This window comes from Rhinolophus sinicus, chromosome 12, assembly GCF_057876585.1.
Source record: "Rhinolophus sinicus isolate RSI-liver-muscle chromosome 12, RSI-T2T, whole genome shotgun sequence".
NCBI lineage: Eukaryota > Metazoa > Chordata > Mammalia > Chiroptera > Rhinolophidae > Rhinolophus > Rhinolophus sinicus.
The window spans coordinates 6,344,199-6,367,019 of record NC_142512.1 but is presented as its reverse complement, the minus strand read 5'-3'; the positions used below and the strand labels follow the sequence as shown (position 1 = coordinate 6,367,019).

The 22,821-nt window shown below is 35.8% G+C and overlaps 1 protein-coding gene across 4 annotated transcripts in view; it reads left to right on the top strand.

The window, feature by feature from the left end:
* Positions 1–22,821, top strand: part of AKAP10 (A-kinase anchoring protein 10) — an 81,513-nt gene that overhangs the window by 5,739 nt on the left and 52,953 nt on the right. For all 4 annotated transcript variants that reach the window (XM_074320663.2, XM_088801894.1, XM_074320664.2 and 1 more), the window contains exons 2-4: positions 6,395–6,442; positions 8,694–8,876; positions 11,056–11,613. In XM_074320663.2, coding sequence (XP_074176764.2) covers positions 8,795–8,876; positions 11,056–11,613 — 640 coding nt within the window. In that variant the 5' untranslated portion in view covers positions 6,395–6,442; positions 8,694–8,794. The remainder of the gene's footprint in view (positions 1–6,394; positions 6,443–8,693; positions 8,877–11,055; positions 11,614–22,821) is intronic.

Sequence of the window (22,821 nt, the reverse complement as noted above, 5' to 3'; positions counted from 1 at the left end):
AGTAATCACAATAAACGGAAGTGGATTAACCCAGACAGTAAAAAGATGGGGATCTTCAGATTGGATCCCTGCTATGTACCTCTTACATATAAAAAAGATAATGGGAAGGTAAAAAGAAAAAGATGGGAAAATACATCAGAGATATACACGCATACAAACAAAAAGAAAGCTAATGTGGTCTACAGTAGTGCATGCACACAAAAAAACCCAAGAAAAAGTTAAGCTTTTTGAGGGAAAGGGAACAAAGGAGTCATTTTCAGGTAATTTGATTGAATACATAGAAAATTCAAGAAAATTTATACATACACCATTAGAACTCATGAAAGAGTTTGGCTAGGTTTTTTAAAAATATGCATTTATATATAAGTATTTAAAACTTAATTGTATCCTTGTGTGCCAATTAAAACAAAATATGTGAAATCTTTATGGAATTTACAAAACATAATTGTACATAAAAGGAGACCCAAATAAATGGGGAGGTATACTATATTCATAGATAAAAAGATTCAATATCAGAAAGCTGGGAACTCTCCCAAGTTAATCATTAAATCAATGCTGTTTAAAAAGAAATTCCCATGGGGGTTAGGATCAGGACAAGTTGATCCTATAGTTAATATGGAAGGTATTTTTGAAAAAGAGTAAGGTAGAGGACTTGGCCCTGCCAGAGGGTTAATATATAGTTAAGTAATTAAGACAGTAGACTTGAATGCCCAGAAACAGATGAGGTAAGTATGGGAACTTGGTATATAAAGAGTTCTTATTCACTTGGGAAAGGTTGGACTAATCAATGAGTGATGCTTGTTATTCCTCTGGCCAAAAAAAATAATAATAATAATAATTAATTAGAATTTCCTACCTCCTATTGTATACATTCAGGGTTCAACAAAACGTTTTATGTAAAAGGCCACATAGTAAATATTTTAGGCTCTGCAAGCCATGTGGTTTCTGTCACTCTTCCTCTATCCTTGTAGCCATTGGCAGCATGTAAACAAATGGACATGACTGTGCTAAAATAAAACTTTATTTATAAAAAACTGGTGGTGGAATGGATTTGGCCCATGGGTTGTAGCTGATATCAGAAATACATTCCTGGTAGATAAGAGCCAACATTTGAAAAAGCAAAACTTGAAACCATATAGAAGAAAATATAGGGGGAAAATTTGATTTGGGGGTAGGAAAGCATATTTTAAAACTAAGACATAGGAAAATACAATCCTCATAATGTAAATTTGACTACATTAAAATTAAAAACGTTCATACAATAAAACATGCCTAAGGTATTTGCAACATAAACAACAAAGGGTTAGTATCCAGAATACGGAATTTCTGCAACTAATAAGTAAGAGACAAAGAACATGAACAGGCAGTCCATAAAAGAGAACACCTAATAGCCAATAAACATGAAAGGATATCATGCCAAAAGAAAGCAAGAAAATGAATTAAAAATGCCATTAAATACCATTTGAAACTATTAAGTTGGCAAAAATTTAAAATACCAAGGATGAGAATATGAAGCATGGTGTTAGTAGTGTAAATTGATACAGCTACTTTTATTAAAAAATGCACATAGTTTGTTACCTACCAGTTCCATTCCTATGTACTTATCCTAGAGAAAGTCTTATCCTTACATCGGAAGACATGTACTAGAATGGTCAGCACATCAATGTTTGTGATAGTGGAAACTAGAAAATAAAACCTAAATGTTAATTAACGGGGAAATGGATAAAACAGATTTATTTAAAGGAATTAAGCAGCTAAAATGAATGAACTAGAGTTACATGAAAACTAGAATTGCATCAATATAGACAAATGTTGAATTGTTGAATGAAGACAAATGTCACTTATATATAGAAGATGCAGGCACACCTCAGGGATATTGTGGGTCAGGTTCCAGACCACCACAATAAAGCGAATATCATAATAAAGCAAGTGACATGAATTTTTTGGTTTCCCTGTGCATGTAAGTTATGTTTACACTATACAGTAGTCTATGACATGTGCAATAGCATTATGTCTAAAAAAACAGTGTACATACCTTAATTTAAAAATACTTTATTGCTAAAAAAAAAATGGTATCTTATCATCTGAGTGAGTCAATCTTTTTGAGGGTGGAGAGTCTTTCCTTGATGTTCATGGCTGCTGAAGGTTGAGCTGGCAATTTCTTAATATACGACAACAGTGAAGTTTGCCGCATCAATTGACTCTTCCTTTCATGAACAATTTCTCAGGATCATGCAGTGCTGTTTGATAGAATTTTACCTACAGTAAAACTTCTTTAAAAATGGAGTCAGTCCTCTCAAACCCTGCTGCTGCTATATCAGCTGAGTTTATCTAATGTTTTAAGTCCTTTGTTGTCATTTCAGCAATCTTCACAGCATCTTCACGAAGGGTAGAGTCCATCTCAAGAAACCACTTTTTTTGCTCATCCATAAACAGCCACTCCTCATTCGTTAAAGTTTCATCATGAGATTGCCTCAATTGAGTCACATCTTCAGGCTCCACTTCTAATTCTAGTTCTCTTGCTATTTCCAACATATCTGCTGTTACTTCCTCCACTGAAGTCTTGAACCCCTCAAAGTCATCCATGAGGGTTGGAATCAACTTCTTCCAAACTACTGTTAATGTTGATATTTTGACCTCTTCCCATGAATCACAAATGTTCTTAATGGCATCTGGAATGGTCAATCATTTCCCGAGGTTTTCAATATACTTTGCCCACATCCATCTGTGAAATCACTACCCATGGCAGCTACATAGCCTTACGAAATGTGTTTCTTAAATAATAAGACTTGAAAGTTAAAACTACCTCTTGATCCATGGGCTACAGAATGGATGTTGTGTTAGGCATGCAAACAACATTAATCTCGTACATCTCCATCAGAGCTCTTGGGTGACCAGGTACATTGTCACTGAGCAGTAATATTTTGAAAGGACTCTTTCTAAGCAATAGATCTCAACAGTGGGCTTAAAAAATCATTAAACCATGTTGTAAACAGATGTGCTTTCATCCAGGCTTTGTTCCATTTATAGAACACAGGAAAGTAGATTTAGCATAATTCTTAAGGACCGTAGGACTTTTGGAATGATAAATGAGCACTGGCTTCAACTTAAAGTTACCAGCTGTATTAGCCCCTAACAAGAGAGTCATCCTGTCCTTTGAAACTTTGAAGCTAGGCACTAGATCTCCTGGATAACTTGCTGCAGCTTCTCCATCAGCACTTGGACTTTTATGTTATGGAGATGCCTTCTTTCCTTAAACATCATGAACCAACCTCTGCTAGCTTCCAACGTTTCTTCTGCAGCGTCCTCACTTCCCTCAGGAGAGCCAGGAGATTATCTGGTACATAATACCGTGTTTCCCTGAAAATAAGACCTAACCAGACCATCAGCTCTAATGCGTCTCTTGGAGCAAAAATTAATATTATAGTATATTATATAATACCTGGTCATAGTATATTATATGAGATCCTGTCTTACATTATAGTAAAATATGACCGGGTCTTACATTAATTTTTGCTCCAAAAGATGCATTAGAGCGTCCAGCTCTAGGTACAGCTAGGTCTTATTTTCAGGGAAACCCGGTAGGCACTCAAATATGTGTTGATGGATTGATTTATCGGATACGATGAGAGCTAGTTATTTCCTGCTACTAGCCTTTCAACTACTCTCAATCTTCATAGAATTGAAGAGAGTAGGGCCTTGCTCTGGATTAGGTTTTGGCTTACAGGAATGTTGTGGCTGGTTTGATCTTCTATCCAGATTACTAAAACTTTCTCCATGTCAGCAGTAAAACTGGTTTATTTTCTTATCACTCATGTGTTCATTGGAGTAGCACTTTTAATTTCCTTCAAGAACTTTTCCTTTGCCTTCACAACTTGGCTTACTGTTTGGCACAAGAAACCTAGTTTTCAGCCTGTCTTGACTTTCAACACGCCTTCCTTACTAAGCTTAACCATATTTAGCTTTGGATTTAAAATGAGAAACCTGCAACTTTTTCTTTTTCTTGAACACTTAGAGACCATTGTAGGGTTATTATTTGACCTAATTTCAATATCGTTGTGTCTTGGAATAGGGAGCCCTGAAGAGAGAGAGAGAGAGAGAGAGATGGGAGTGATCGGTCGGTGGAGCAGTCAGAACACACAGTATTTATCAAGTTCATTATCTTACATGGGAGCTATTCATGGCGTCCAAAAATAATTACTATAGTAACAGCAAAGATCACTAATCACCACAACAAATGTAATATTAATGAAAATGTTTGAAATATTACTAGAATTACCAAAATGTGACACAGACACAAAGTGAGTAAAAGCTTTTGGAAAAAGGCTGCCTATAGACTTGGCTGGGTGCAGCGTCACCACAGACCTTCAATTTGTAAAAAAAAAAAAAAGAAAAAAAAAAAAAGTGCATTGTCTGCAAAGTGGAATAAAGCACAGTGCAATTAAATGAATATGCCTGTGTCATTTATGTAATTTTAAAAGATATGCAGAATAATACCATGTTTTACTTTTTTTTAGTACATTCATATTCAGTAAGAGCCTAAAATATGCATGGTAGTAAACACATCTAATTTAGGGTAGTATTTATCTCTGGGAAGGGAAGAAGAGCACTGGGATCAGGTAGTGTATAATATTTAGGGGGAAAAGGCAAAATGCCAATATTTGGTAAAGTTGGGTTATGTGTATACTTTTATGTTTGAAATATTGAATAGGTGGTCTTTCTGTAAGATGAGAATGCATCGAGTGTGGCAAAGTGGAACTGGAGGTATTTTGGTGGTAGAATCTGTTGATCTTAGAAGTGGTCCAGGTGTGGGAGGTAAGGGAGAGACAGTGTTATGGGTAACTCCCAGATTTTTGGCCTGAGAAGCTAGGGTGTCATTTGTGAGAGATCACAATGTAGTAGAAACAGGTTTAGGAAAAGATAGTATGTTTCACTTTGGACAAATAGAATTATGGAAGTTTTCGGGTAGGTGATTATCTGAATTTAAGATAAAAAAGTATTTAGACTAGAGATAAATTTAGCAGTCGTTGCATAGCTATAATAATGAACGCCTTAAGATTGGATGAGATTATCCAGGAAATACATACGTATATATAGTGAAAAGAAAAGGGATCCAAATCCTTTCCCAGAGAAACTCCCAGTGGGCAAAGGAAAAGTCAGTCAGTAAGAGAATAAACTAAAGAGTAGCTAAAAAACCCAGAGAGTGGAGTATCATGGAAGCCAAGACAAGTTCATGTTTCAAGCAGAAGATGTAGTCTGTTGGCGGATGCTGCTGAGAGGGCTGCAAAAACCCGTCACCCTACCACATTTCCTTCTTTTGTCTTCCTGACAGCAGTGATTAGTACCTGGAATGACCTTACTGATTTTTGTCCATATTTGTCTCCACATGCATGCATATGGACTTCCTGAAGGCAGGACTATCTTTTCTGAGCCAGGGGAATATCTGATACATACTAGGCACTCAAATTTGTGTTGATGGATTGATTTATCAGAAAATATGAGAGCTGGTTATTTCCTGCTACTAGCCTTTAATGTTTGAGAACACAAGTAGAAATGGTCACATTTGGGATTTCTTATTTTGATAGGCTTTTCATGATGAGGTTAAAGAAAATTTAATGTTGAAAAACAAAAAAAGTAAAGAGGGTTAAAAATAGTCTTATGTTAGATCCTGTAGCAGTTCACACTTGGTTTAGGCTGCCATGCACCTTCCTTTCTTGGATATTGTTAGCGTCCCTGCAGTGGAATTTCTACTGTTTTGTGTAATGGAGGAGAGATTGTATAATTTTTTAGGAGGCAAGTTGTTAAATCTTGAGTATTAGAAGTTTAGAATGTTAGTTTAGAATATTTGTATTTGATGCTGTGAGGGGGGACATATATAAGAAATAAGATATGATAAACAGAATTCTTTTTCTTCAGGATGCATCTTGCAGTGGGTGGCACCAGCTAATAATATTAGTTTAGTTAACATCCTAAATTTACTGTGTGCTAGTTATTCCTCTAAGACTTTTACAAGTATTTATTTTTTCATCCACAACCCTCTAAGGCAGGTATTATTATTATTGACCTAATTTTATAAATCAAGGAAATTGAGACCCAAAGGAATGAAGTAACTTGTTAGGATCACATGACTAATAAGTGACAGAATCAGAATTTGAACCCAGGTGTCCTGACATTGTCTCTCCATAAGCACACTCACTGCTCTTGACTGAATGCTGTTCAGAGGTCACTTCTTAGAGAAACTTCTGATGACTGCCGACCCCTGGCCCCTCCCCCACCAGGCAGTTAGTCCATTGCATAGCACTTTGAATACTCACCTGTTAGAATAAAGCTTGTCTAATTTTTACAATGTATCTTTTTGACTAAAAGTTGGTCATGACGCTCTTTTATCTTCTAGTGAAAGGCAGAGAACAAGAAAAGACTTCAGATGTCAAGTCCATTAAAGGTGAGTTCAGCAACATTCCATTGTATTAAAAAGTAATGTGCTTTGCATTTATGAGCTCTGTAATCCTGTTATCTTCTCCTTTCTTTTGCCATTAATCATTTCTGCCTTCCTTTAGAAATATTTATGATTGTGACTTATTTCCTTGTTTAACTTATACACTCTTCAACACCTAGCTTATATAATAGGCTTTTGCTAAGCATTTGCTGGCTGTCCTAGTAATTACAGTGAACCAGTGCCCTCCCTATTAATCACACATTTGATTGTTCCCCAAAAAGTGATTAGTTGACTTTATTTTAAAACAACAAAAGTAAAAAATACTTTTAGCTGAGCAGTCTGACAGCTGAGTGAAAGTACTGTCACTTGTAAGGCTTGGTTTTCTGTTGTTTATCCAGAAGTATGGATGATTACAGTTTTCACTTTAATACTTTGGATGAATGGCCTTAACTTAAAATTTATTCAGAGTACTTTATTGGAATCAATATATTGTCTTTATTTATTTATAAGACATGCTTAGATTATAGTCTCTGTTGCAGTTTTCACTGATTTCATTGTATCAATGTACAAAGATTGGAATGGGAAAATTATAATGGAAATTATTTCCATAGCCATTACTTATAAATTTCATAAATGTAATTTATTTACATGAAATCTATTACTACTTATTTAGATTTTTATTTCAAATGTTTGTATGTTTTATAACTAGCATTGAGTATTAACTTTTTAGCTTAAATTGCTAGAGAGAGACTAGTTGTAACTTGTTAAGAGATTTGTAAGATTATTTTCTGCTTATTTCTGATCATTTAAAGCCAGCTGGATTCCATGTTAGTTCATAGTGCCCTCTTTAAGCAAAATTTGAGTGGCACTGATAAAGGCTAAAAGCCCTTACCAAGCAGAGGCTTGGGAAGACTAGATCTGATTGTAGGAGAAATAAGGGACATTTGATGCCTCTGGCACACCAGTCTTCTACACTAACAGTATGACCTTGTAAAGTCATGTAACTTTCTTCAGATTCTCCTTTTGTAGAATGAGAAGATTGGCCTATCTAACTTCTAAATTTGTACCAGCCTAAAATAATTCCATGCTTGTACTCTATGACAATAAATAGTCCATACTTGGCACTCACTGACTTAATTGAAAACATTGTTTGAAGATAGCTCCATTGCATAGCTCTCCCAACTCTTGTTGAATGTCTGATAAATACAGGTAGATACCTAGAAAACAGGTATGGACATTTACGTTCTTATCTGCTTTGGTCTATAAACATATCTCCAGGGGTAATAAATTGAATTATGGTACTATGTATTCTTTATAAGAAATATTGCCAAGTATTACTCAGATTCTGTCTGGAAACTATTTACTAAGATTGAGAGCACTTCTCTGTTGACCGCTCAATAAAATAAGTGGTATTAGTAGGTTCAAGTTTAGTTATCTGAGAGTGTCTTGAGGGTGTGGAATGCTAAGTGACCTGTATCATTTTCATTCTTCTTGCTACAGCAATGTACTAAACCAAAACTTCTTTAAAAATTTAATAAGAGTCTTTGATGTTTGTGTGGAATAAATAGGATAGGTAGAATTTTAATTAAGCTGTAATGACAAGTTTCATAGGGTTACTTTGACAATACTGTAATATTGAGTTGACTATTTCCTATTAACACATTGGTAACTCTTTATTCTGAAGTCAAAAGGATGATATATTTCTTCAGATAACTAAAGAAAATATATTTTGTGAATTTTTAAGAGTGCTTTATCTTTAAGCAGCTTGAACTTTGATTAAAATGTTTTTTGTTAGATGGAAGAAATTCTGTTACTCAATTAAAAAGTAAAATAACTATTCTGAAGAGTATTTTTCTAAAGTTTTCCCCCTTAAGCTTTTATTCTGCAATTTTAGTTTAGTTCCTTGGGGAAGCAAGGATTAAGGAGTTGAAAAGGGTCCATATTTCAGAATGTTTCCTGCCTTTGGAACTGCCTATCCTCAATAGAACTTCTCAAAGAAAGATCTCTCTTTTAAGTTCCATTTTTGGCATAGTATTTTGAGAGTTATAAATAATAATAGGGCATTTCTTTCCACTTTTCTGCTGCTTGATTAATTTACCTTTCCCTTAAATCATTTTTTGTTGAGTGTGCTTACTTAAGAGACTTACTTAAGGTGTAACAAAACTTAATTTTAAAATTCTCTTAAAGCCCTCTTTTGAGACAGTTTTAGATTATCAAATTTTGTTTAATTTTTTACCAATTTTTTGAAAAATTATAGCCTCAATATCCGTACATTCCCCACAAAAAAGCACTAAAAATCATGCCTTGCTGGAGGCCGCAGGACCAAGTCATGTTGCAATCAATGCCATTTCTGCCAACATGGACTCCTTTTCAAGTAGCAGGACAGCAACACTTAAGAAGCAGCCAAGCCACATGGAGGCCGCTCATTTTGGTGACTTGGGTAAGTGACAGTCCTTTTTGTTAACTCACAGTAGGTGGAAGGAGTTGAATATAATATGTGAAACTTCTGCCAGAGAATACTGAACTGTGTAATTGGAAGGGGCTTTTAAAAAATGTATGTAAATTAAAATAACAGGTATAAGTGTAATGGATGACACCAGGTTGTGTTCCTATAAGTACAAAATATAAAACATGCCCAGTAGGAAAATCAGCCATTTCCAGAAGAGGAAATACATTTGGCCACTAAATGTATGAAGAGGATGCCTTTTTTCACTGTACTCTCAGGGAAATGCAAGTTAAAATAATGAGTTAATGTTTCCCCAGCACATTAGCACATATTTAAAGTTTGATAATCTGAGTGTTAATGTAGATGCAGAGAAACAGTCACTCGTTTTAGTGAAGTGTAACTTGGTGAAGAGTTTTTAGAAAGCAGTTTGGAAGTATTTATCAAAATATATAAGATAGGGGTGGCTGGGTAGCTCAGTTGGTTAGAGCATGAGCTCTGAACAACAGGGTTGCCAGTTCAATTCCCTCATGGGCCAGTGAGCTGCACCCTCCGCGACTAGATTGAGGACAACGACCTGGAGCTGATGGGCCCTGGATATATATATATATATATATATATATATATATATATATATATATATATATATATATAATATATATGAGATATATATAAATATATAGCCCTCAGATTCACTCACATATATGTATAAAGATGTACCAGATTTCCCCGAAAATAAGACCTAACCAGAAAATAAGCCCTGGCATGATTTTTCAGGATGACATCCCCTGAACATAAGCCCTAATACATCTTTTGGAGCAAAAATTAATATAAGACCTGGTCTTATTTTCGGGGAAACATGGTATATACAAGTATGTATAAGGCTGTTCATTGCAGTATTGTTTGTGATAAGAAAAAATTAGGAACAACGTATAGATACCCATTAACAGAAACGTAGTCAAATTGTGGATACCCTTACTATAGAAGACTGTGTAACCATTTAAAAGTTTGACGAAGACATGGAGAAATGTCTAAGATAAAAAGTGAAAAAGAAGGTCACAGAGTAGGAGGATCCCTGTTGTGTTAAAATAACCACCGCCCCTCCACCCCCAAAGAAAAATGCTGGAGATTTCTTAAAATTGCACGTGAATCTATTATCTCAAATTAAAAGTTTAATTTAAAAAATTGGAAGTCTTTCGGCGGATCAGGATTTCCTGAAGTTCATGAAACTGATGTCTACAGAGATGGACTAGTTAACATTGACAATAAGATAGTCAGCAAGAATGATGACATGTGAAGTCCTTCAAAAGAAAAGTTTTCACTATCAAAGGATTAAGAAAAGCGCTTTTGAAAAATTGAAGCCATCAGTTAATTTCATGAAAATGAACCTCTTTTTGTCATCCTGTGAAAGTGAAAACATTTTTTGATTTTTTGTTTATTCTAATAGCTATGGTTATAATTATGATTTGAATTTAGTTAAGTGTAAAATAAACTTATTTTTATTGTTTTAAGTTTAATTTTTCAAGATAAAAATCCCAGAGCTTCTCTTTAAATAATGCTGAGTTCCTAACCTCTTTCTAGCTATATCCACATATCCACAATTGTTCCTTAGCATAAGTTCCTAGAAGTAGAGTTACTGGGTTGAAAATCATGCAGATTGCTGATTTTCAGGTTTGCTGTCACTAAATTCTCCAAAAATGTTTTGCCGGTTTACGTTCTCATCACCAATGGGTGAGAGTATTTCCTGTTTCGCTGTGCTTGTTGTTTTTGAAAAAATATCTTCCAACTTGACAGGCAAAATGTTACTTTGTATTAATTGGTTTTTCTGGGATTTTTATCGAAGTTGAATATTTTTCATGTTTTTATTGGTCTTTTTTCTTTCTTTGGGACTAGTATCAAGATTTTTAAAAAGATTTTACATGGTCTGAATTGCTATTAAAAGAAACATAAAAATTATTTGAGTAACAGAGCTTTTTAAGAATTTAAATATTTTGGATAGTTGTTTCTTTGCTTGTTTAGAACCAAAACCACAGTATGCCTAGTTCTTTATTCATTTAAATTGCTAGGAGGTAAACTTTACTTAGTAACTCTGATACCAGTGATGCTACGGGTGACTGACTAATCTGTTAATCTTAAACTATTTGTTACAGACTGCTAATTATTTTGCTTCTTTTAGGAAGATCTTGTCTGGGCTACCAGACTCAAGAGACCAAATCAAGTCTTTCAAAAACCCTGGAACAGGTCTTGCATGACACTGTTGTCCTCCCTTATTTCATTCAATTCATGGAACTTCGGAGAATGGAGCATTTGGTTAAATTTTGGTTAGAAGCTGAAAGTTTTTACTCTACAACTTGGTCCCGAATAAGAGCACACAGTCTGAACACAGTGAAGCAAAGCTCATTGGCTGAGCCTGTCTCGCCATCAAAAAAGCAAGAAACTACAGCATCTTTTGTAACTGAGTCTCTTGACAAGAGATTAGAGGATTCTAGCTCAGTCCAATTGCTTATGACTCAACCAGAAGGAATTGACCTGAATAATAGAACTAGCAACACTCAGAATCACTTGCTGCTTTCCCAGGAATGTGACAGTGCCCATTCTCTTCATCTGGAAATGGCCAGAAGAGGAACTCGTCAAGTTTCCATGGAAACCCAAGAATCCTCCTCCAGATTTACAGTAGCCTGTAGAAATAGCCCCTCTTCTCCACTAAAGGAATTATCAGGAAAGCTAATGAAAAGTAAGTATGTGATTTCCTTCTCTCTCTCTCTTTATCATGCTTTTTTTTTTAAAAAAATCAGTTTACGAAGTGGAACTTGAGGAATAAAAGGATTGGAATAATGTTTTCTCCCATACCCACTTGCAAGTTTGGGAGGATTTGGAGAGTACCCTGGAGTAGGATTAGTGTATGAAAAAGGAACAGAACGGTTATCTGTAGTGATTGGATCCTCTAAGAAGAATGTTAGCAGAATTAACAAATGAAGAGGGGTCAACTGCCATCCTATTTTTTTCTTTACAGAGTTTGAAATCAAACCATTATCCAGATAGGCTTAATCCATTCTGTCTCTCTTAATTTTATTACAATTTTTATTACTGTATTTTGCAGGTAAATTCAATTGTTAATTGCCAATAGGTGACATTTATTGAGTTCTGTGACAAATGCTATACTTAGATTTCATTTAATAGTTACAAGTAGAATTTCATTTAATAGTTTAAGTAACTTGCCCTAGATGATATAGTAAGTGGGGAGCTAGAATTACAGCCCAGGCATTTCTACAACAGCACCTTCCTTTTTTTATTCTCTATTAGTTTGGAAATTACACAGCCTTATTTTTCAATTATCAGCTCCTGGGATTCTGATTAGATAGCCTCCATGTTTTTCTCTTCGCTTTCATCTTATCTGTTCTTTGTTTCTTAAAGGGCTAGGTGACTTCCTTCTTGGATTTAAAAAAATGTTTTTATATTGGGGAACTGTTTTTCCAAAACGCATCAGCTCCATGTCAAGTCGTTGTTTTCAATCTAGTTGTGGAGGGCGCAGCTCACTGGCCCATGTGGGAATTGAACCAGCAACCTCGGTGTTATGATCCTTCTTGAATTTTATTGTTAGCTTTTTTCTTTGTTTTTTTCTGTTAAGACATTATTATTATTATTATTATTATTTAGCGCAATTTAAGGTTCACAGCAAAATTGTGGGGAAGGTACAGATTTCCCACATGCCCCTTGCCCCCACACATGCATGGCTTCTCCTATTATGAACATCCCCCACCAGAGTGGATATTTGTTACATTTGATGAACCTACATCATAATCACCCAAGGTCCACTGTTTACATTATGGTTTACTCTTGATGTTGTACATTCTATAGATTTGAATACATGAATAATAATATGCATCCGTCATTATGATATCATACAGAGTATTTTCAGTGCCCTAAAAACCCTGTGTGCTCTGCCTGTTCATCTCTTTCTACCCACCATTTCCTGGCAACCACTGTTCTTTTTCACTGTCTACATAGTTTTGACATTTTCAGAACATCATATAGTTGAAATCATATAGTATGTAGCCTTTTCCAATTGGTGGTGAGTTCTTCAGCTCCATCTTCTAGTACTCTCTAAAAATGGGTCTAATCTTCTGTTGAGTCAATATTTTTAACATGTTTTTATCTTAGAGTTACTCAACTTTTGGGCTGGCCCGGTGGCTCAGGTGGTTGGGGCACCTGCTCCTAACGCCAAGGTTGCGGGCCAGTGAGCTGCGCCCTCTACAGCTAAGATTGTGAACAACAGCTCTCCCTGGAGCTGGGCTGCTGTGAGAAGCTGGAGGTTGGCGTGAGCCACGGTGGTCTGCTGAGTGCTGCCATGGGCTGCTATGTGCTGCTGTGGGTTGCAGTGTGCCGCCATGAGTGGCTGGTGGCCCGCGTGAGTGGCCGGCAGCCGGCGAGAGCTGCCTTGAGCTGCTGTGAGCCGCTGACCCACAACTGGTGACCGACTGCCGCAGCCAGTCGCCAGTTGTGGGGGTAGGGGGTATTGGGGGTTGGGGAGTGGGAGCGCAAGGCTCATAATACCTGCATGGGCCAGGGAGCTGTGTCCACAACTAGACTGAGAAACAGCGGCTTGAACCGGAGTCGGGTGGGGGGAAGTAGAAGAAAGGGGGAAAAAAAAGTTCCTGAACTTTTAATTTCTAGAAATTCTTTTTTTCCTTCAAATTTGCCTGGTCACTTTTTAGTTTATTGTTTCTTTATCCCTTCATCCACTTTTGAGCTCATTTTTTAATTTTTAAAAATTTATTAAACATATATTCATTATCTGATAATTACAATATCTACAGTTTTTGTGGATCTGGCTCAGTGTTTATTTATTTCTTCAGATCCACACTCTTTGTAACTTGTGATTTTAGTGGTACTTAACCATGGACATATTCTTTGGGATATTTATGTGGGAATTTGTTTGTGGACTGTTTAAATTGTGTTATTCTAATAGAGTAGATTTGTAGTTGTTTTTGCCATGCACCTGGGGCCAGCTTCACTATCCTTCTGGGTCCACTTAAAACTAAATTTTTGTCTTGGGTTTTTCAGGCCCTAAATTTTTAAGCCCTTAGGCATCATTTTGGTTCTAATCTACCCTGTTTGGGCCCTGGGCAATTGCCCTTGAAACTGCAAACTCTGAGTCTCTTGGAGTTGGTTTTTCTCCTGTGAATGCCCTCCCTATCTTGCCCCTTTGCCCATCTTGATTTGCACTGGCTTCTACAGGTCCACAGTTCCTTATCTGCAACTCAGAAATCCAGAAAACGGCTATCTCAAGTTATTTTTTAAATGAACAAAACTTGAACTGGTATGAACTTCTTGCAGAAATATGAACGTATTTGATTATGGTGTATTCTCCCACATGCTGCTGGTGTATTGGTCCTGTATACTATGTAAATGTAGTGCATTACTTCTATAAAATAAACCCCAAATTCTGAATTCTAAAATGTTACGGACCCCAAAAATTTCAGATAAGGGAGCTGCCTGTACTTGTTTTTGCTTATCAATATTTTCCTTACTATTCCACAAGCTCTGATACACTTTTTAAAAGCATTTTGGAAGAATCAGTACTGGGAAGAGTTTCTTTGAGCATCTAGTCTGGCCTGTTTCTGGAATTGGAAGTCTAAAGTCTATTTCTTTAATTGTAACATGCTTTATTATTTTGGGGAACTGTTTTTGTTTTGGTGTTAATTTATTTCAATAAAAAAATAGAAATAGTAGTGGAGTTATTAAAAGAGTACTGTTTGTTTCTTTTCCATTGTTTAAAAAATATATATGCAGTAAACTTGACCTTTTTGATGTATACCTGTATGAATTTTGAACATGCATTGATTCCGATACCTGTCATGATAAACAGGGTAAAGAACAGTTTTATCACCTTTGTAGTTAAACTGCACTCTGTCCCAATACTTGGCAATCACCGATCTATTCTCCGTCTCTCTAGTTTTGCCTTTTCTGGAATGCCATATGAGTGAATTATACAGTATGTAGCTTTTGAGACTGGTTTCTTTTACTTAGCATAATGGCTTTGAAGTTCATCCATGTTGTCTCTATCAATAGTTCATTGTTTTTTATTGGTAAGTAGTATTCCATTGGATGGATGCACTATCCATTCACCTGTTGAAGGCCATTGGCTTGTTTCCAGCTGTTGATGATTATGAATGAATGATTATGAATCACCCTGATGGTCATTAAAGCTGCTATAAACAGTTGTGTACAGGCTTTTGTGCAGACAAAAGTTTTTATTTCTCTAGGGCAAATACCCCAGTAGGTTTGCTGGATTATGTGGTGAGTGTGTATTTAATTATCTAAGAAGCTTCCAGACTGTTTTGTAAAGTGTCTGTACCATTTTGCATTCCCACCAGAGTGTATGAGCATTCTGTTTGCTTCATTTCTGTGTCAGCACTTGGTATAATCGACTTTCTGTTTATTTGGGTTCTTTAAAGCCATTTCTAATAGATGTGTAGTGGTATCTCATTGTGGTTCTACTTTGCATTTCCCTAATGGCTAATGATATTGAATGTTTTTTCATGTGCATATTTGCCATCTGTATATCTTCGTTGGTGAATTGTTCACATCTTTCCCATATTTTATTGGATTGTCTGTTTCATTGTTGAATTTTAAGAGTGTATATATATATATATGTATGTATGTATGTATGTATGTATGTATGTATGTTTTGGCTATAAGACCTTTATTGGCTATGTGATTTGCAAATGTTTTCTCCTAGTGTATAGCTTGACTTTTCATTCTCTTAAGAGTGTCTTCCACAGAGCAAAAGGACATTTTTTTTTTTTTAATTGGGGAAGGGGAACAGGATTTTATTGGGGAACAGTGTGTACTTCCAGGACTTTTTTTTTCCCCAAGTCAAGTTGTTGTCCTTTCAGTCTTAGTTGTGGAGGGCGCAGCTCAGCTCCAGGTCCAGTTGCCGTTGTTAGTTGTAGGGGGCGCAGCCCACCATCCCCTTTGGGAGTCTAACCAGCAACCTTGTGGTTGAGAGCACACTGGCCCATGTGGGAATCGAACCGGCAGCCTTGGGAATTGAACCGGCAGCCTTTGGATTTAGGAGCATGGAGCTGCAACCACCTGAGCCACCGGGCTGGCCCACAAAAGGACTTTTTTTATTAAGTCCAATTTGTCAACATTTGTCTCTTATGGATTGGGCTTTTGGAGTCATATCTAAGAGCTCTTGCCTCATCAGAAGTCATGAAGATTTTCTCCTATGTTTTCTTAAGAAGGTATTAAATGTTTTATACTTTGCGTTTAGATATGTATCTGTTTTGAGTTAATGTTGTGTAAGGTGTGAGGGTTGGGTCAAGTTTTTTGTTTTGTTTTTTATTTTTGCACGTTGATATCTAATTGTTCCAGCACCACTAATTGAAAAGACTACTCTTACTACATTGAATTGCCTTTGTACCTTCGCCATATTTGTGTAGGTCTATTTTTGGACTCTGTTCTGTTCCATTGATGTATGTGTCTATTCCTTCACCAATACCATACTGTGTTGATTACTGTAGCTTCATAGTAAGTCTTAAAATTGGATAGTATGAGTCCTCCAAGTATGTTCTTTCTTTTTCAAAATTGTTTTTGTCTGTTCTAGTTTCTATTTTCATATAACTTTTAGAATAATTTTGTTTGTATTAAGAAACCCTGTTACAATTTTTATTGCAATTACATTAAACCTATAGGTCAGTTTGAGGAGACTTTACATCTTAACTGTATTGAGTCTTATAATCTATGGACAAGGTATGCCTCTTCATTTACTTAGGTCTTTGCTTTCTTTCATCAGCATTGTATAGTTTTCAGCATACAGATCCATCACATGTTTTGTTAGACTCATATCTATTTCTTTTTTGGTGCTATCATGAATAGTATTTTAAAACTTTTTTGTTTCTAATTTTTTAATACTAATATATAGAAATATGATTTTTATATGTTGATCTTTATTTTATGACTTAACTAAACTCACTACTCCTAGGAGCTTTTTTTGTAGATTGCTTGGGATTTTCTATATAGATGTTCATATTATTTGTGAATAGGGGCAGTGGTATTTCTTCCTTTCCAATCTGTATTCTTTTTCTTTTCTTGCCTTATTGCACCAGCTGGGACTTCTTGTACCAGGAGTGGTAAGAACACAGTCACCATTAAGTATGAGGTTAGCTATGGGTTTAGTTTACTGAGAGTTGTTGTTTGAATCATGAATGATGTTGAATTTTGTCAAATATCTTTTCTGTGTCATTTGATGTAACCGTGTGAATTTCCTTTGTTTTTTTTTGTTTTGTTTGTTTTTTGTCTGTTAATATAACATTGATTGATTTTTTTTTAAATATTGAATAAGCTTGCATTTTCAGGGTAAGACCCATTTGGTTGTGGTATATTCTTTTTATGTTGCTGGATTTGTTTTCCTAAGCATTTTTATTTCTATGCTTATGGATATTGGTCTAGTTTTTTTATATTGCCTTTGTCTGGTTTTGATATCAGTGTGATGCTAGCCCCATAAAATGAGTTGGGAAGTTTCCTACCTCTTCTGTTTTCTGGAAGAGATCATGTAGAATTGGTGTTATTTCTTCTTTAAATGTCTGGTAGAATTTGTAAGGGCCTAGAGTTTTGTTTTTAAGAATGTTTTAAACTATGAATTCAGTTTCTTTAATAGTTATAGGACTGTTCAGGTTATGTATCTTTTTTCTTGAGTGAATTTTAGTAGTTTAAGGTTTCAAGGAATTGTTAATGTCATCAAGTTTTTGAATATATTAACATGTAATTATCTACCATTCCCTTAATATCTTTTTAATCTTGGGTTTGTAGTGATATTTCTCTTTCATTCCTCATGTTGGTAATTGAGTCTTCTTTTTTTTTCTCAGTATATATAGATATTCATCTTTTTCGAAGAACCAGCTTTTGATTTAATTGATTTCTATCTATTGTTTTTCTGTTGTCAATTTCATGCTTTATTATTTCTTTCCTCCTTGCTTTGGGTTTATTTTACTCTTTTTCTAGTTTCTTAAGGTAGAAATTTAGATTGCTGATTTGAGACCTTTCCTTTTTTAAGACAAGCATTTAATGTTATAAATATCCTAACCACTGCTTTAGCTGCATCCCACAAATTCCGATATTTTTGAATTGAGCGAAAAATGAAATGTCTAGTTTCCCTTGATTCTTACTGTTTGCCCATGGATTATGTAGAAATATGTTGTTCAATTTCCAAGTGTTTGGAGAATTTTTTTCCTGTTATCATCCTGTTATTGGTTTCTCAACTGTGTTATGGTCAAAGAAAATATTTTGAATGACTTCAATTCTTTTAAATTGTTAAAATTTTTAAATGACCTAAGACATAGTTTGTCTTCGTGAATATCTCATATGCTATGGAAAGAGTGTATATTCTTTTGTTGGATAGTTTTCTACAAATGTTAATTAGATTGAGTTCGTTGATAATTGAGTTGGTGTGCAGTTTTTCTGTATCCTTGCTGATTTTGTATGCTTGCTCTATTAGTGAGAGATGAGTGTTCAAGTTTCCGATCATTATTGTAGATTTTTGCAGTTCTGCTTTTAGTTCTAACCATTTTGGCTTCCTGTATTTTCAGGCTCTGTTTATTGTTAGGTGTGTACATATTTAGGATCATTATATCTTTTTGATGAATTGACTATTTTATCACTATGTCATGTTCCTCTTCATCTGTGGTAACTTCCTTTGTTCTGAGGTCAGATGTCTGTTGTCTGATTTATATAGCCACTCCAGTTTCACTTGATTAGTGTTTACATGTTATCTTTTTCCATCCCTTTACTGTTGACCTACCTTTGTCATTCATTGTTTGTAAAGTGAGTTTCTTCTAAGTAGCAGGTAGTTGGGTAATTTTTTTTTTAATCTATTCTGAGAACTGTTTTTTTGTTGGTAAATTTATTTCAGTATAAGTTTTAGTGTGATTATTTACATTAAATATAATTACTACCATGTGATTATCTACATTATAATATATAACTATGATTGATATTCATTATAACTTAAATGTAATTATATTAAGTGTAATTAATTATATTTGGATTTAGTGTGCCATTTTATTATTTGTTTTTTGTTTGTTCCCTCTGTTTCCCGTTCCTTGATTTCCTGTTTTCTGCTTTCTTGTGGATTGTTTAAATTTTTTTAGAATTTATCTATGGAGTTTTTTATTATATCTATTTGTATAGGTTTTTTTAATGGTTTCCTTAGGGATTACAATATACATACTTTTCACAGTCTGCTTAAAATTAGTATTTTATCACTTCAAGTGGAATGTAGAAACCTTACGATATAGGTCCCTTTACCTTCACACTTACATGTTGTAGTTGTCATCTACATACATTGAAAACCCCATCAGACAGTGTTATAAATTTTGCTTTCAACTGCTGTACATAATTTAAAGAATTTAAAAGAAGAAAAATTTTCTATTGTATTTAAACCAGATAGTTTGCTGTATCTGTTAACTGTTTCTTTATTCCTGAAGTTCAGTTATTTCTGTTATTTCACTAGTGTCTCAGGAATTTTCTTTAGCATTTCTTTTAGAGCAGGTCTGCTGTCAAAGAATTCTCTCAGTTATCCTCTATCTGAGAATCTCTTTATTTTGCTTTTTCACTTCATAGAGAATTGTAGATTGATAGTTCTTTTCTTTTACCACTTTAAAAATGTTGTTCCTGGCCTCTGGCCTCCGTGGTTTCTGGTGAAAAATCTGCAATCTTGGAATCATGACCTTACATTTGACATGGTTTTTGTGTGTGTGGCTACTTTCGAGGTATTTTGTCTTTTATGTTCAACATTTTGGTTATAGTGTCTAGACATGGATTTCTTTGAGTTTCTTCCTGTTTGAGGTTTACTGAGATTCTTGATTTTGTAAGTTTGGTTTTTTTGTTTTTTATTTTTTCATATTTGGAGGAGTTTTCAGTCATTCTTTTTTTTTGGACACATAAAAAATTGTATTTTTCAATTATAATTGACATTCAATATTATTTTACATTAGCTTCAAGTGTACAGCATAGGGGTTAGACATTTATATAATTTAAGAAGTGATTCCCCCAATTATCTAGTACCCACCTGGCACCATACATAGTTGTTATAACCATATTATTGACTATATTTCTGTGCTGTATTTTACATCCCTGTGACTGTTTTGTAACTACCATTTTGTACTTCTTAATCCTTCATCTTTTTCACCAGCCCCACAACATCCCTCCAAACTAGCAACCATCAGATCTCTGTATCTATGAGTCTGTTTCTGTTTTGTTCATTTATTTTGTTCTTTAGATTCCCCATATAAGTGAAATCATGTAGTATTTGTCTTTCTCTGTCTGACTTATTTCATTCAGCATAATACCTTTAGGTCCATCCATGTTGTCACTTCAGTCATTGTTTCTTCAAATCTTTTTTTGGCACTGTAACTTTTCCTTTCCTTCTGGAACTTTAGTGACCCAAACGTTACACCTTTGTCATTGTGCTACAGGTCCCTGAGGCTCTATTTACTTTTTTCTAAACTTTCTTTTCTGTTCAGCTTGAAAAATTTCTATTTATCTATCTCCAGATTCACTGATTCTTTCCTCTGTCATTTCCATTGTGCTTTGAGTCTTTCCAATGAATTATTATTACTTTTTTAAATGTTGAAATTTCACTTATTATTGCAAAAGTATGCACGCTCTGTCGAGGCCCCGGGTGTCAGTATCTGAAGGTCCTGTGCTTGTGCCTTTTTATTTTTATTATTAGTTTCAGGTGTACAAAGCAACGTAATAGTTAAACATTTGCACCCCTCACAAAGTGATAATTCCCCTCCTCCAAGCTACTACCCTTGTGACATCTTATACAGCTGTTATAATACCATTGACTATTTACACTCTTCACAAAGTGATAACCCCCCGCCCCCAAGCTGCTACCCCTGTGACATCTTATATAGCTGTTATAATACCGTTGACTATCTACCTTATGCTGTACTCCACCTTCCGTGACTATATATATATTTAATTACATATATATTTAATTATAGTTAACATACAGTATTATTCTACTTCAGCTTCAGGTGTATAGTACCTTGGTCAGGCATCTACACAGTCTACAAAGTGATACCCCTGACAAGTCTAGTACCCATCTGGCACCTTACATAATCTTTGCAATGCTGTTGATTATATTCCCCATACTGTATTTCATATCCTCATGACTATATTGTACCTATTAATTTGCATTCCCATCTAGCAACCAGCAGTTTTTTTTTCTTTTCTCCCCCTTTTTCCACCCTCCCCCCCACCACCACTCCGGTTCAAGCTGTTGTTTCTCAGTCTAGTTGTGTAGGACACAGCTCCCAGGCCTATGCTGGTATTATGAGCCTTGCGTTCCCCCCGACTGAGGCAGTTGGTCACCAGTCATCGGTTGGCTGCTCACGGCAGCTCTTGCCAGCTGCCGACCGCTCACAATGACTGCCAGCCACTTACTCTGGCCACCGGCTGCTCATGGCAGCACAGGGTAGCCCATGGTATCTCATGGCAGCTTACGCCAACCTCCGGCTGCTCACAGCAGCCCAGCTCCAGGGAGAGCTGTTGTTCACAATCTTAGCTGTAGAGGGCACAGGTCACTGGACCATGTGGGAATCGAACCGGTGACCGCGGTGTTACGAGCACTATGCTCCAACCACCTGAGCCACTGGGCCAGCCCCAGTTTTTTTCCCCCCCTATATCTCTGAGTCTATTTCCGTTTTGTTTGCTCATTTGTTCTTTAGATTCCATATATAAGTGAGATCATGTGTTGTTTGTCTTTCTCAGTCTGACTTATTTCACCTAGTTCCAGCTCCCGTTTTTCAGAAACGTAGCATAATATTCTCAAGCTTCACCCATGTTGTTGCTCCAGTGAATTTTAAGTTTGGGTTATTATGTTTTTGAGTTCTAAAATTTCTATTGTTTTTATTTTATTTATTATCTTGTATGATTCTGTGGAGACAGTCTTACCATTTGTTTCAAGAGTGTTTGACCTTCTTGGAGCATGATTATCATAGCTTCTGTAAAACATTTTTTTGTTTGGTAATTTCAGCATCTGTGCCATCTTGATTGCCTTTTCCCTTGTGAGATAATGGGATTTTTCTAGTCTTTGTATGGCAATTAATTTTGGCTTATATCCTGGACAGTTTGACTTACATGATTCTGGGTCATGGTTAAATCCTGTCAAAAATTTTGAAATTTTTGCTTTAGCAAGCAAATGACCTAGTTAGGTTCAGGCTACAAGTTCCATCCAGCATTCTGTAGGTTGTGGTTCCAGAGTCAGTTCTGTTTTGGATCTTACCTGCATATATGCCTTCCAGTGTCCAGTCTGGGTCCTGGCAGGTGGACAGGTCATAATTGAGTTCTCAAACCCTTGGAGAATGATCCTACAGTCAGGTTCACGCATGCTCAGCCAGTAGTACGCAGACAACTTTATAAGCTTTCATGAAATTCCTGTTTTCTGTGATCTGATACTTTCTGATTTCTAGGGACCCTGCCTTCTTGATTGTTTGGCTAGAAAGCCAGAGCTTTAGTTTCCTCACACTTTAGCACACTTCCCACAATGATGTCAGCTTCTTTGACCAACTGGCAAGAGGATAAAGGATAAAATAAATAGCGATTTTCCCCTTCCTATTGGGAACTGCAGTGTCTTTGTCAAAGAAGAGGGTTTTTTGGAGCTTTTAGAGCCTGTCTGGGTGCTGCTGCCATTGCCACAAGGGCTGATCTGGTATTGCTTGGGGGCCGAGACTGGAGTGAAAGGGAAAAACAGAAAGGCCCAGGGGATTTCCCCCACTCCATAGAAGCCCCCTTTCTTGCTCCTTAGACCAGAAATAGAGGGCTTCTCTGGAGCTTTTTCTTCGTGAATCTGGTTTACAGTTTCAACTTTTGAGTCCAGGCTAGGAGATACTGGAGAAATAAAGAGTGGGAAACTTGCCTGCATTATGGC